The following is a 13,392-nucleotide window of genomic DNA, read 5'->3' as shown; positions in this document are numbered from 1 at the left end:
TACAGCATGAAGAGTCGTTGTAGCTTATGGTTCGAGGATCAAATCGAGCTAAGACCCATATGCAAGTGCTAGCGAGAGAAGGTATCTTTGTTGGCTTTGCTACTTCAGTGCACTTTGCTGACTGGACAACTCAAAAAAAAAGTTCCTCTAAAGGTTATTAGACTTCCATATGTTCTAAGACTGCTTATCTCTGCGAACAAGCATAGATGCATAAATAACGCTAGGCTTTTATGCAGACAGCACGGATAGATTGTCAGTCACAGCATTTAGCAATAATCCATAGAACGCCTGTTACAGATACAAATGGGATACAACATTTTTATATGGCAGCGCCTATGTATATTGCGTTTGCGACCTATTTATGAAAGTCTGATTGAGGAAGAGACTTGAATCATGCACTCACTTCCTATGGAGAACTGGAGCATCAGCAGATATCCGTTCTTTGCATAACTCATCCAGATAAAAATACAAGCTAAGACTTGGTCATTTTTCAAAGTCTGTTAGAAGAAAGGCAAAGAATTTATCTAGTATTTTGTCTGGCGAGGTTTATTCAAGACCATTAAATGACTGTAGAGCTGGTGTATAATCTAATATAATTAGATGGTAGATCGGGTGTAGATAAACTGTAGTGAATACTTTCGCCGTTTAACGTTAGCGACAGATGATATTGTTGGTTCTTGCGTTACAGCATTGAATGAAACTGGTCATAATAGTCGATTGATTTCGAAAACTGCACTGGGCTGCTGTAGTGTCTAGCTGTCCGTTGCTGAGGTTGCAGCAATCCACCGTGACGGAAGTAGTAGGACCGCAAGTGCAGTTGCCCTGTCGAACATCGTCTACAATCCCTTTTTCCATGTCTTGCAAGTCACTCATGAGTCCGTTGAGGCTTTGGCCAAGGTCATCGAGGAATGCGGCCGATACTGTAGTAGAGGAGCAGATGTAGAAAAGGATGGCAAATATGATGAAGCACTTCATTCAGATAAATAAGCAATGAAAGCAGTTTTAAAATAAGAGCTCGCATTTTTTATAGTGGCAGAATTTGATTCTCTAGGTCATTGTGCGTGCCCGCATGCTCTCCTGGCTATTTTACATCAAATCAAGCATCATGTCTTTCCTTGTTTGTTAAAATTCATTGGGGGAAAGATATCATAAAGTCTTGTATCCGGCTGCTAGCAACGATTCCAATGAATTCATTCAACATTACTGCCACCTTTTCCAAATACAGATTGTGCATTACAAAGAATATGCATTGCATAATATTACGTTAGAATTTTACTTTAAGCAGTAGTTACCATAAGATCAATCAACAGCCAGGATGGTCTTGAACGTACAAGATGTCATATAATCTAAAGGCAGTTTAATACATGGAGGCAGCGTTAGAACGTAAAGCGACCGAAGTACCGTTTATTGCTGAGTCATGAAGATAGAGTGCGCTCCGCTTACCAACTTTCTCACGACCACGTCAAAAAGTGAAGTTCCTTGTTGTCCCCGCAATCTCTCTGTTGCGAAACATGTTGTCACTGGCTGCATTCCGAGGTTCCTTCCAGGTACGCCAGAATTGCACTTAGGCGCGTGTAGCTCGTATACTTGAGCCCTGCCTCACTGAACAATATTCCAGTTGAAGACTGGTGCTGCCGCTTTCCGTTCCTTCAGCTCGACAGCCCGCATTGCTAACGTAAGTTTACAGTTGCCATGACATTGTTGAACATTCTTGCAAACGAATTTTTTTATAGGCAGCAAGCATTGAAAATATCAAGCGCATCGGTGTTGTTGGTTCAGGCCAAATGGGTCTCGGCATTGCATACGTTGCTGCCAATGTATCCCGACTCCCGGTTGTCTTGATGGACATTAACAAGGAACAGACGGACAACGGCATCAAGTTCATGAGTAAGAAGACTGGATATCCAACAATGCATAGCCATTTTCATTTGTTCGCTAATTGGATGGATAGACAAATTGCTGGAGAAGGATGTCGCAAAGCAAAAGATTACTGCCGAGCATGCTCAGATCACACGTGAACTTGTCTCGACTACCAACACCCTGTCGTCTTTGAACGATGTGGACTTTGTTATCGAGGCCGCATCTGAAAATGTAAACATCAAGACTGCCATTTTCAAGGATCTCGACGCGATTTGCAAACCGGAAGCTATCTTGGCTACCAACACCAGCAGTATCAGCATTACCAAGATTGCCGGCGCAACTAAAAAGGCAGACAAGGTAAGAGGGAAAGAAAAAGGAAATATTTGGGCATAGTTTGGGGGGAGAGCTAAGAGAATTAAAAAAACCAGGTTATTGGCATGCATTTCATGAACCCTGTGCCAGTAATGAAGTTGGTGGAAATCATCCCTGGCCTTGCAACTGGCGACGATGTCTTGAAGACCACTGTTCAATTGGCAAAGAATATGGCCAAGACCACGACTGTTGTTCAGGATATTCCCGGCTTTGTTGCGAACCGTCTCTTGATGCCGTACATTAACGAGGCTATCATGCTCCTTGAAAGTGCAAGTGTTATTCATCTCAGCAATGTGTGAAATGGCATGTGATCTGATAATTGTATCGTATCTAGGGGGTTGCCAGTGCCGAAGACATCGACACAACAATGAAGTTGGGCACGAATACACCCATGGGCCCGCTGACTTTGGCTGACTTTATCGGTCTTGATACGTGTCTGGCAATTCAGAAAGTGCTGCATGAGAATACTGGCGATTCCAAGTACCGACCTAGCGTCCTCTTGCAGAAATACGTCGATGCGGGCTGGCTTGGAAAGAAGAGTGGACGTGGATTTTATGTGTACAAATAGATTGTAATGTAGAGATTATATTGCTATGCACCATGCGTGGTCCGTGTTCCCCTTGTTGCCAAGGACACAGTGTGCTATAATTGGCTTCAATTCTAGAGCATTGAATTGGGTCCAGTGTGTGCGCATGCGCGAGAGAGAGACAGAGAGAGAGTGTGTGTGTGTGTGTCTTAATAAGCATACATTGTGGAAAAGAAGCAAGAGAACGACGACCAACAATGCATTGACGGGTATCCAGCTTTTGCCTGCTGCTAATTTGTATGTGTCACACATAATGGGGTATTGATCGTCCGCGACAGGGGCAACCTTTCGCAAATCCACTCGTTGCCGGCCCCTATTTTCCACTCCCGTTTACCACGACCCCTATATTACGAACCTCTGTCTTTTTTTATATTCTTCAATAACTTACAGTCCTTGTAGACGGCAGTAACACACCAAGCCTCTTTTTGCCAACCGTTTGACAGCACTGATGAAGGAGGCTAGTTCTCTGCGTCAACCTTATGCCACATCACGGTGAGTAACATCAGGTTTCTCCAGGCACAGGCCCCACAATCTGGCGAGAACTGACACCACTCTGTCGTTATTCAGGGACCTTGGCGTAGTGATGGAGGAGTCTGAAGGAAACGTTGCCATGTCACAATCCAACATGAACTATATCAACCAAGTTCTAGACCCGTCCTTACCGAGTTCACTGAGTTTCCTGAGAAGCGTCCACACCAAGAACCACAGCACATCAACAAGTCCATATCATCACTCTGAACTTAATAGCAACCATGCCCTAGAAAACGGCAGAGCTGGCCTGCCGATGAGACGAGCACGTGCTGGCACGATGCCTTCCATGATCCATATCCCTGACGACCGAGCGCACAGGTCGCCCATCATGCGTCCTTCAGCGGCTGCTGCCGTGGCTGCTGCCACTACCAGTACAGCTTCAGATACTCGACACCGGTCAGGTTCATTGAATCTTCCAGCACCCCCTCCTATGCAACTCTCCTTTGATAGTTCTATTTTCGGTACCTCGTGGGCAAACATGGAAAGAGATAATAGCCAGTCTCAGGTGCGCTCCTCTTTGCCTTCGCCTTCGACTGAACAGCTACTGCGTGGAGACAGCGACTTTAGCATTGCACGAACTTTGCGCTCCCTTGGACTAGAAGACGAGCGAGCGACATCGATGGCTGCTGACACTGCCAGCACCGCCGCTGCCGTCTACCACCATCAACACGAACATCCTACACCCGACATGCACCTCCCAACAACAAGGTCGTTGCTGTCTAGCAACCGAAGTCGGTCATACTCGGTTAACGCAGCTGCAAGGTATCAGGAACCGCCTATTTCCACTGCGGCGGCAGCGCTCCACTCGAGCCGGTCGCGAGCAAGCTCAGTGTCACGAACCTTTGCCAATCCTCTCGACAACTTGACTGTTCACCAAAACAGACCCAGAGCTGCGAGCATGGGACGCATGGACTATGCGCGATCAGCAAACCCACCCATCCCGTCATCGCTGTGGCAAATGCAAAGAGTGCCGTTGGAGACGCTATCCGACGAAGACAGCGAGTATCAGTCGCAAACATACGCGGAAAGCACCGCTGCATCGTTGCAAAACGAGCAACCATCTCTGTCCCTTGGTGACTCGGAGTTGTTGGCAAACATGCTCCAAAAACAACAAACATATGCAGCAGCAGATGGGCTCAAGGTCACGGCGGAAGCTCAGAACCATCATCCTATGCGCTATGTGAAAAATGGAACGCTCCCAGAGGTAACATTGACTAGAAATATTTATACAAGAATGTATAATTGACAAAGCTATAATTGTCTTATCAATGTTACAGCCTTACATGCATTACAGCCAATCGACTCCCACGTTCCGTAGCCATCAGGCGCAAATGACGCCTTCGACGAGTTCGCCTACACAAGCAGCCACGCGATCGCTTTGGATTGGTAACATTGATGCGACGGTCACTGTGGAAAACTTGACGCAAATGTTTTCAGCCTTTGGTGCTATTGAAAGCGTGCGACTGCTTTTGGAGAAAGAATGCGCCTTTGTAAACTTTTTCCAAACAGAAGATGCCGTGCGCGCCAAGGAGGAAGTCTTGGGCCGTTTAGGTGGTCGTGTCGGCAACTGCATTGTACGCATTGGATTTGGCCGAGCCGATGCTGCTATGCCTGACACCACAGCGTTGCAACCAACACGTGCTCTTTGTAAGACATTGATGTGAGCAACCTAATATTTATAGCAAATTAACAACAACGTTCCATTTATTAGGGCTTGGTAACATTCCACCTGGCACAGCACCCTCGACGTTGCAGCACCTGTTTACACCTTTTGGTACAATCGAGTCTGTACGTGTCCTATCTCACAAGAACTGCGGTTTTGTCAACTTTGATTCGGTCGAGAGCGCTTCGAGAGCTAGGGATGCGCTGCTGCAGAACGAAATTGGAGTGCCCGGGTTTGGCGGTGTTCGAGTAGGATTTGCCAAGGTTCCTCCGGCCAAGGTTGCCGCGGATGGAAACAGCAAGGTACACAACACCAATAATAATGATCGCGCTTCGTTCATGGATACCGAGTCTTGGTTGGTGGACCTATGGAAATGCATGCAAGCATTTGGCGCGCAGGATGAGGCCATGTCCCAAGTTAAAAGTATGTTGTTGTTGTTTTTATTTTGCAGAAGTATGCGTTGCTAAAATTTCAATTTAATCTAGCACTTGAAACGCCATCGAGCTACTTTGAATCTATTCCGCCGGTGCCAGAGCTAGGAGCTAATCGAAAGTTCGATGCAGCCAAGCTTCGTGAACTGCGCAAAAAGCTCGATGGAGCAACGCGCGGTACAAGAGAAGTAGAAATGATTGCCTTTGACTGTATGGATGAAATTGCAGGCCTGAGCAGCGGTAAGAACGGTGAAGATATCTCGCAAGGTTCGTAGTTTTGTTAATTTATTGCTACAGACTACATTGGCAACACTGTTGTCCAACGGCTTTTTGAAAAGTGTACCGAGGATACAAAGACTGCAATGCTTGAACGCATTGCGCCGCACTTGGCTGCGATTGGCGTGCACAAAAATGGAACTTGGGCAGCGCAAAAGATTATTGATACGATAAAGACACCAGCGCAGGCAAGTCTCTCAAAATTGGGCTTCAACCAATTTCCTATATGAATTTACTAAATTTTTCATGCAGGTTAATCTCGTGTGCACACACCTAAAACCCTATGTTCCTCCGCTGCTCCTTGACCAATTTGGAAACTATGCAGTGCAATGCTGCCTGCGCCTCGGAGACGGCAATAATCAGTTCATTTTCGATGCCATGGTGGAGAAACTGCTCAACATTGCTCAGGGACGGTTCGGTGCGCGTGCAATGCGAGGCATTCTCGAAAACCAGCATGTTACAGCGAACCAGCAGGTAATGAATGATCAATCGAAACAGGCGTCGTTCAACAACAAGGTATACTAATATAACTTTTCAATGCTCTAGATATTCGTGGCAGCTGCATTGGCGCAGAACGTGGTATCCTTGTCCGTGAACGCTAACGGCTCCCTTTTACTGTCATGGCTACTAGATTCATCCAACTTTGAAGACAGATTCAGCATTGTTGCATCCAGACTCGCACCACACCTGTCACAAGTAGCCACTCACAAACTCGGTTCGCAAATGGTGCTTAAAATAATTAACCAAACGCACGATAATCAAGCCCAAAGTACCATGCTAGACGGCCTCATGGAGGAATCCACGCTCTCTGATATCCTCGGAGACCAGGTCCGCGGGCTCTCCCTAATTCATAAAGTGATTTCATGTTCATCGATCCCTATTTCTCAGCGACAAGCAATGGCTGCTACGATCCAGCCGCTTGTCACACAATCAGACAGTGCGGGACACAAGAAACTGCTGGATGAGCTCTCAAATATCTGCAACGGCGGCAACAGCAGCAATAATAACGATAGGGACGAGCAATAACAACGGAGGATACCCTTTTACGCGTCCAATCCCATTATATATATTTCTCTCTTATTTCTTCTCTCTCTTTCCGTTTGCATGTCGTGAAGCTCTCGAGGACGGCCTGTACAAGTACCAAAAGTAATCTTTTTTGCTGACCTTTTCCTTCTTCCCTTGTCTTTATTTAAAGCATAGCAAGCAAAGCCTTTCGCCGCCGCCCACTCAATCTGTCTCAATCTCCCTCAACGTGGTCTTTCTTTATTTTCTTCTCTGTAAATCTGGTGTCACATTTCACAACTCTGTCTCTCTCTCTCTCTCTCTCTCTCTTTTCTTTTTTCTTTTGATTACTATTCTTTTGCCTTGTTATTTCACAAAGTAAAACATGTCCTTGATTCAAAAATTCTAGTCCGCAACTGCAGGTTCATCTTGACCTGTAGCTTCCAAAGTCGGTACTCTGGCTTCGTCGTCTGGCTGCTGCTGCTGCTGGTGATGGGACTGTGGGTTCTCTTGCTCAGGAGTTTTATCATTCTTTTCATATTTTGCTGCCTCTTGTTCATCTAGCTTTTGTTGCTGCTCCCGTTCCTCCTGGCGTTTTTCGTATGCTTGCCTCTCTTTCTGTGCGTTATCCTTTTGTTCCTGGATGATTTTGCTTTGCTCATCGCTTAGCTGCGCCGGTCTGTATAAAAGCCGCGGTTCTGTATTCGTTTTCAAGAAATTTGCAAGGTGTTCCTTTGTCCGAGTACTCGTCAAGTCCTAAACAACAAATATGATGAGATTTAATACGCATACATGTCCAATCTTCCATTCTTACCCGTTTTGCCTCGAGCGTCCTTGATTCCATCCTTTTAAGCAATGCCTTTTCCTGCTGACGCTGTTCTTCTTCTTGCTGGATCTCTTGTTCCAGCTCTTTCTTTTCGTTCGCAAGCTTTTCGTGCAATTTCAAGTCGATCTCTTGTCGTTTCCGTTCCTAAACGAGTATCGTATCAATATTACCAGAGGTATGCGTAAAAAAGAAATGTAATGACACGTTACAGCCTCGCTTTTTTGCTCGCTATCGTCCTTGAACTTGTTTAGCGTCCCAAGCAAAACACCGAAAAGGCGCTGTCCTCGTTTTCGACTGTCTGGATTCATATCGAGCCGTGGTTTTTTGACCTACAGGAATACATATGTGTTAACGTCATACCGTGTATCTATGTGTCTGTCTGACATACTTCTGTGGGTTCTGGTTGCGAATCGTTAACACTTTTTCTTTCATTTCCATCTTGATCTATTGATCTCTTTCGAGAGGAGCTCGTGCTGGCCGGTGTCGGTACTACAATGCTTGATTTGACCATTGTATATATTATGTTGAAAAATGTAGAAACCTAAAGACGCTTCTGCTGGAAAGAAGGGCCGTGTGAGCAATTCCCGAATGCGGAGTCTGGAAGCTGATCGATTTTTCACCATCATCGTATTGGGCGACTCGATTTTAATTATTTCTGACTCAATGGTTTTAATGTTGTAAAGAATTTGTATAAAGTGACGGCTATTCTGGATGAATTGGTATAAAAGGAATTGGATCCGGTTCACCTTGAACGCTGATCCCGGCCGCAGTGTCTCCCCAGGTGCCCGTGCCATTTTGCGGCACACCCGGTCGTATAGCGCTATCTGACGCTGATGTTGTTTGTGTACCAGACGAGTTGCCTGTACGCAGACCGAACGTGGATGGATGAACAATCATTATGGTTGCGGCAGTGACAATGGCCACGGTCAAAAACAAGGTTGCTGCAATGCGGCAGCGTTTTTTCCAGACAAGTGCATATGAACCTGGAGGTGCTTCCCTGCAACCGCAACAATCGCTGCTTCCGACAAACCACAGGAGAGGGAACAAGAAACCTAGAAAGAACAAGAGCCGTTCCAGCAGCCATGCTTGATGATGATACTTGTTTTCCCTGGCGCGATCTTCTACATCCTCTCGGTGTTGTTTATCTTTTGCTGCCATGACTGTAGTGTACAATTGTAGAATGTAAAGCAACGGAATTCTGTTGCAAGAAACTCAAATTTTACAAGATGATTTTTCGACCCCTTTATATCTAATTCTGCGAGAGAGAGTGGGGGTTGACGATCAAAATGCAAAAATCGTATTGAAAAGAGCATGGCATATAAGAATCAAAGGGAAAAGAAAAAAGAGAGATAAAAAAAAAATAGAAGGGAAAACAACAGGTTATCTACAATTAGGCACCAATCTTGAGTTTGGCAAACTCTTCTGCAGCCTTTACAGCCTCGTCCAATCCAGCAATCTTGTCGCCGGAGCCCTGGGCAGTATCATCTTTACCACCTTTCTTGCCGCCAACCTTTTCAGATACGACGCCAGCCCACTCGGAAGCCTTGAGACCCTTTTCAACCAAGTTTTTGCCAACGACGCAGTTGTGTAATACACGACCAGAAGCTTCATCGGCGCTCAAGACATAGACAGCCTTGTCCTTCAAGTTGCCCTTGGCATGCTGGATAGCACCAGAAAGTGCCTTGGAGTTGCTTCCAACGTTGAGAACAGCGACCAAGTATTGCGCATCAGGATGTTCCTCAAAGTATTTCTTGACAGTCTCGGTAGCCTGCTTAGCCTGCTCGGCCTTCATGGCCTTGTCGGCGTCGTTGAAGGCCTTGCGGATCTTGTTGAAGCGTTCGCGGTAAGCGGCCTTGGTGACAGTCGAAATGACAAGCGCATCGAGTTCCTTGGAAACAGTCTTTATACCGGCCTCGAGAGCAGCGTCTTGGAGTTTTTCGAGTTGATCCAGCTTTTGCTCAAACTTCTTGGCGGTCTTGTCAGCCTTGATGGCTTCCTCGCCAGTGACAGCGACGATGCGGCGGATACCCTTGGCGATACCAGATTCTTCGAGGATGGCAAAATGCTTGATATCTCCAGTCTTGGCAACGTGAGTACCACCGCAGAATTCGACGCTGCTGGTAGCCCACTCTGGTTTGGCTACATCCTTTGTAATTTCATCCACATCGAATCCGATAGAGACGACACGCACAGGATCAGGGTATGTTTCACCAAAGACGGCGCGCAGACCGTGGATAGCCTTGGCAACAGGCAAGGGCACTTCCTTGGAATAGACCTTGTGGTTGGCATTGATAAAATCGTTGCAAATGGATTCCACCTCGGCAAGCTGAGCAGGGTTTACAGGCGACTTGTAAGAAAAGTCGAATCGAAGCTTTTCGGGGGCGACGAGGGAACCCTTTTGATCAACAGTTTCACCGAGAACCTTGCGCAGGGCAAAGTTGAGAATGTGGGTAGCAGTGTGGTTATTTTTCAATGGCAAACGACGAAGCTATGTAAAAGATCAACTTGTTTGAATCCTATCCATCCACATACTTTCCGTTTTGAAACCTACATCATCAAAGGTCAGTTCGACCTCGCTGTCAAGCTTGAGCTGGCCATATTTCAAGTGGCCGATGTGGAGGACATAGCCACCAAACGACTGGCAATCTTCTACAACAAATTCGGTCTCACCGTCGGTGGTGATGATGCTGCCAGTATCGTATTCTTGACCACCAGCCTCGGCATAAAAGTTGGTCTTGTCCGTCAAGATACCAAACTTACGACCCTCGGGGATCTCAGTAGTGTCGGCCAAAAACTTGTGTTGGAAGACAATGGATTTGACTTTGGCGACCACGTTGCCGCTCACTATACAACAATGCATGGTTAGCGCAAAAGCCTAGAGCACGCGGTTGATTGATACTCACAGTATTTGAAAGAATCATCCGTGTTGGGGACGTCAGGGTTCTTGTCCAGGGCAGCCAAATCGTGAACATCCAAGGCAACAACGTCTTGATCGGCGTTGCCGCTGCGAGCCTTTCGCGACATTTCCTTGGCAGCTTCCTGAGCGGCCTCGAACTCCTTTTCATCCACAGTCAAGCCATTTTCTTCTGCCATGATACGGGTCAAGTCGACAGGGAAACCGTATGTATCGTACAAGCGCCAGACATCAGCGCCAGACATTTGCTTGACTCCGGCCTCTTTGGCCTTGGTCAAGTATGTACCAAACAACTTTTCACCACGGTCCAAGGTCTTTGCAAACGCAGCCTCTTCTTCATCCAAGATGGCCTTGACTTCATCGGCCTTTTTCACCAACTCTGGGAATGCTTCGCCCTGCATGAATACATTGTTAGGTTGCTATCTTTTTCAGAAGGAGTTTATAGTTTTTTACCATTTGGGTAACGAGTGTGTCGACGAGTCCAGAGAAAAAGTTGCCGATAGGATAGTTGAGGTATTTGCGTACATAGCGGGCACCACGTCGCAAAATACGTCGAAGAACGTAGCCGCGACCTTCGTTGCTTGGGACACCGCCGTCAGAAATTGCAAAGGTAAGAGTACGAATGTGGTCGGCAACAACGCGGTAAGTGGTATCGATACCGTCTGTATCCTCGGCGCCGAGTTTGCCAGCATAGGGACGGACGCCGGTGATTTCTTGGATCTTATCGAACAAGGGGCGGAAGACGTCAGTGTCATAGTTGGAATATTTGTTTTGCAAGATGGATACAAGACGCTCCAAGCCGAGACCGGTATCAATGTGCTTGTTGGGCAAAGGACGCAACTTGCCGTCGGACTCACGGTTGAATTGGATAAACACAACGTTCCAAATTTCCAAGACATTGGGATCATCCATGTTGACCAAGTTGGCAGCGTTGCGGCCGCCAATGCGATCATAGTGGACTTCAGAGCAAGGACCGCACGGACCGGTCTCACCCATTTCTAGTACAACTTGTGTGAGCACAGACCATAATATTAAAGCACGTCTATATGTATCGTACCCCAAAAGTTGTCCTTTACATTGCCTGGCAAAAGATGGTCTTCAGCGACACCGAGATCCAACCAAACCTGTTTGGCTTCGAGATCGGGTTGCAAACCCAAGCCCTCGTCACCGCCAAAGTATGTGACATAAAGTCGATCCTTTTCCAGCTTGAGTACCTCGGTCAAGAACTGCCAGGCATATCCAGCTGCTTCGACCTGTAATAATAGAGAATTGATGGTTCAGTTTCGATTTACAGATTTGCTGCTGCTGCTACCGAAATATACCTTGAAATAGTCACCAAAGGACCAGTTGCCCAACATTTCAAAGAATGTATGGTGGTATGTATCCTTTCCAACGTCGTCCAAATCATTGTGCTTGCCACCTACAGTATCGAATCTGTGAGCAAAGCAAAAGATACCCGGATAGACGCGAACGTACCGGCACGAATGCACTTTTGAGAGTTGGCGGCTCTAGAGATGCTTGCCAAGGGCGAGTTGGGATCGACGGTGCCCAAAAAGACAGACTTGTACTGCAGCGGTGTCAGCCTAGGTGTATGGACACCAATGATTGCCAATTACCTGGTTCATGCCGGCGTTGGCAAACAAGAGGGTAGGATCGTCGTGGGGAATCGTGGACGAGGAAGGCACAAAGGTGTGACCATTCTTGTTGACAAAGAAATCGATAAAGGCCGATCGGACCTTGTTGACAGGCCAGTCTACTTGCTGTGTCATTGCAGAGGAGGGAGGAGCCGTAAAGAAGAGAGAGAGAAAGGGACTGATCTAAAAGGCACCGCCAGCAGTCGTTGAAAGAATTTCTTTCTCGCACGCGGAAAAGGAACCAACCAAACAGAGACGAGTTGCCAAATCCGTGCAAGCGCTTGGGTTGTTATTACTCATTCGTGGTCACATTCCCCTATCTATTGTTTATTGAAAAAGGCTCTCGGGCGTCGTTGATTGACAATGGTGGATCTATTATTATTATTTTTATTATCCAAAGATTCGGGATGTTTTGTGAAAGGAGTGCAACTATCGAGAATATTCAATGTAAAGCTGGATGGCGTGAACTGTAGCAAGCTGGGTGGAGCAAGCTTTACGGGTATCTGCTATGTCTCGCTGGTGGCCAAGCACAGTGTCGCAACACTTTTGTCGCCATACCAGTTCAGGCACACGAGCAGTCAACACAGGAGCTCAGGGCAGCCATCCGTGCCTTTCTGTGGCCAAAGATGTCGCTCTTGAGGTCTCTGGCTTGTTTTTACTGGCTGTGGAAATTAAACTATGCCCAAATTCAGTGGGTGACCGCTTTTGTATTCTGGGCATCAGCTCGACGCGTATTGTTTGGGATGCCTGCGTTGTTATTACGGTAAGCCGAAAGCATTCAAGCTCATGTGCCATTCTTATCTATTTACCACCAATTAAGCAGAGATCTACTACACCAGATTCTCCGTCGTCGACAGCAAAGCGACCGAACAAACGCTAACACCCCTCCTCCTCTGACGATGCCGACCTCTTGCCAAAACCTGCCGACACCTCCTCTCGTTCCTTGACTTGCTCTGATTGTCAGACCATCGTCAACAAGGCAATCAAAACCAACATTGCCAGTGGTCTCTGCAGAAAGTGCCTGGAAAAAGCGAGGATTGCCGCAAAGCGACAAGCCAGCAAGCTTGGTAATTAGACGGGCTCCGGTTTCGATGGGCGTTGGCTGTGCCGCTGCCATGGGATTCAACCACGCCGACAGCAATGAAGCGATGCGCATGCGGCTGCAAGGGTGACAAAGTCGTTTGATTTGTCAACCCGCCTCTGTCATCATCCTTGGAGTGCATGTTTGAGTTGGCCGAGCCGAGTAACAACACGACAAGCGAAAAGTCCAACATTGCCCTACACGACAAGTTACCAG

General features: G+C 46.9%; 7 protein-coding genes across 7 annotated transcripts; 3 read left to right on the top strand and 4 right to left on the bottom strand.

Annotated features, from left to right (window-relative positions):
- Positions 1 to 1,511: 1,511 nt before the first annotated feature.
- VTP01DRAFT_8875 (uncharacterized protein) lies at positions 1,512 to 2,800 on the top strand (the record flags this gene model as incomplete). Its single annotated transcript, XM_069388044.1, has 6 exons — positions 1,512 to 1,547; positions 1,619 to 1,675; positions 1,734 to 1,887; positions 1,952 to 2,217; positions 2,289 to 2,501; positions 2,567 to 2,800. 6 exons carry the CDS (start codon positions 1,512 to 1,514, stop codon positions 2,798 to 2,800), a joined length of 960 nt encoding a protein of 319 aa, XP_069241753.1.
- A 466-nt stretch (positions 2,801 to 3,266) lies between these two features.
- On the top strand, positions 3,267 to 6,745 carry VTP01DRAFT_8874 (uncharacterized protein; the record flags this gene model as incomplete). The annotated part of the gene is made up of 8 exons (XM_069388043.1): positions 3,267 to 3,310; positions 3,386 to 4,553; positions 4,627 to 4,996; positions 5,061 to 5,435; positions 5,498 to 5,683; positions 5,741 to 5,907; positions 5,972 to 6,193; positions 6,266 to 6,745. 8 exons carry the CDS (start codon positions 3,267 to 3,269, stop codon positions 6,743 to 6,745), a joined length of 3,012 nt encoding a protein of 1,003 aa, XP_069241752.1.
- Positions 6,746 to 7,126: 381 nt separating this feature from the next.
- VTP01DRAFT_8873 (uncharacterized protein) lies at positions 7,127 to 8,058 on the bottom strand (the record flags this gene model as incomplete). The annotated part of the gene is made up of 4 exons (XM_069388042.1): positions 7,127 to 7,477; positions 7,536 to 7,691; positions 7,757 to 7,876; positions 7,936 to 8,058. 4 exons carry the CDS (start codon positions 8,056 to 8,058, stop codon positions 7,127 to 7,129), a joined length of 750 nt encoding a protein of 249 aa, XP_069241751.1.
- Positions 8,059 to 8,249: 191 nt separating this feature from the next.
- On the bottom strand, positions 8,250 to 8,705 carry VTP01DRAFT_8872 (uncharacterized protein; the record flags this gene model as incomplete). The annotated part of the gene is made up of 1 exon (XM_069388041.1): positions 8,250 to 8,705. The coding sequence occupies one exon, from the start codon at positions 8,703 to 8,705 to the stop codon at positions 8,250 to 8,252; it is 456 nt and encodes a 151-aa protein (XP_069241750.1).
- A 232-nt stretch (positions 8,706 to 8,937) lies between these two features.
- On the bottom strand, positions 8,938 to 12,230 carry VTP01DRAFT_8871 (uncharacterized protein; the record flags this gene model as incomplete). The annotated part of the gene is made up of 8 exons (XM_069388040.1): positions 8,938 to 10,035; positions 10,099 to 10,391; positions 10,451 to 10,856; positions 10,915 to 11,459; positions 11,519 to 11,714; positions 11,784 to 11,881; positions 11,938 to 12,028; positions 12,078 to 12,230. 8 exons carry the CDS (start codon positions 12,228 to 12,230, stop codon positions 8,938 to 8,940), a joined length of 2,880 nt encoding a protein of 959 aa, XP_069241749.1.
- A 373-nt stretch (positions 12,231 to 12,603) lies between these two features.
- Positions 12,604 to 12,975, top strand: VTP01DRAFT_8870 (uncharacterized protein; the record flags this gene model as incomplete). Its single annotated transcript, XM_069388039.1, has 2 exons — positions 12,604 to 12,858; positions 12,919 to 12,975. 2 exons carry the CDS (start codon positions 12,604 to 12,606, stop codon positions 12,973 to 12,975), a joined length of 312 nt encoding a protein of 103 aa, XP_069241748.1.
- Positions 12,976 to 13,055: 80 nt separating this feature from the next.
- Positions 13,056 to 13,369, bottom strand: VTP01DRAFT_8869 (uncharacterized protein; the record flags this gene model as incomplete). The annotated part of the gene is made up of 2 exons (XM_069388037.1): positions 13,056 to 13,116; positions 13,173 to 13,369. 2 exons carry the CDS (start codon positions 13,367 to 13,369, stop codon positions 13,056 to 13,058), a joined length of 258 nt encoding a protein of 85 aa, XP_069241747.1.
- Between the last annotated feature and the right edge of the window lie 23 nt (positions 13,370 to 13,392).

This window comes from Rhizomucor pusillus, assembly GCF_041956525.1.
Source record: "Rhizomucor pusillus strain CBS 183.67 unplaced genomic scaffold VTP01scaffold_5, whole genome shotgun sequence".
Classification (NCBI taxonomy): domain Eukaryota; kingdom Fungi; phylum Mucoromycota; class Mucoromycetes; order Mucorales; family Lichtheimiaceae; genus Rhizomucor; species Rhizomucor pusillus.
Note: the sequence above shows the minus strand (reverse complement) of the source record. Positions and strands in the feature narration are given on the sequence as shown.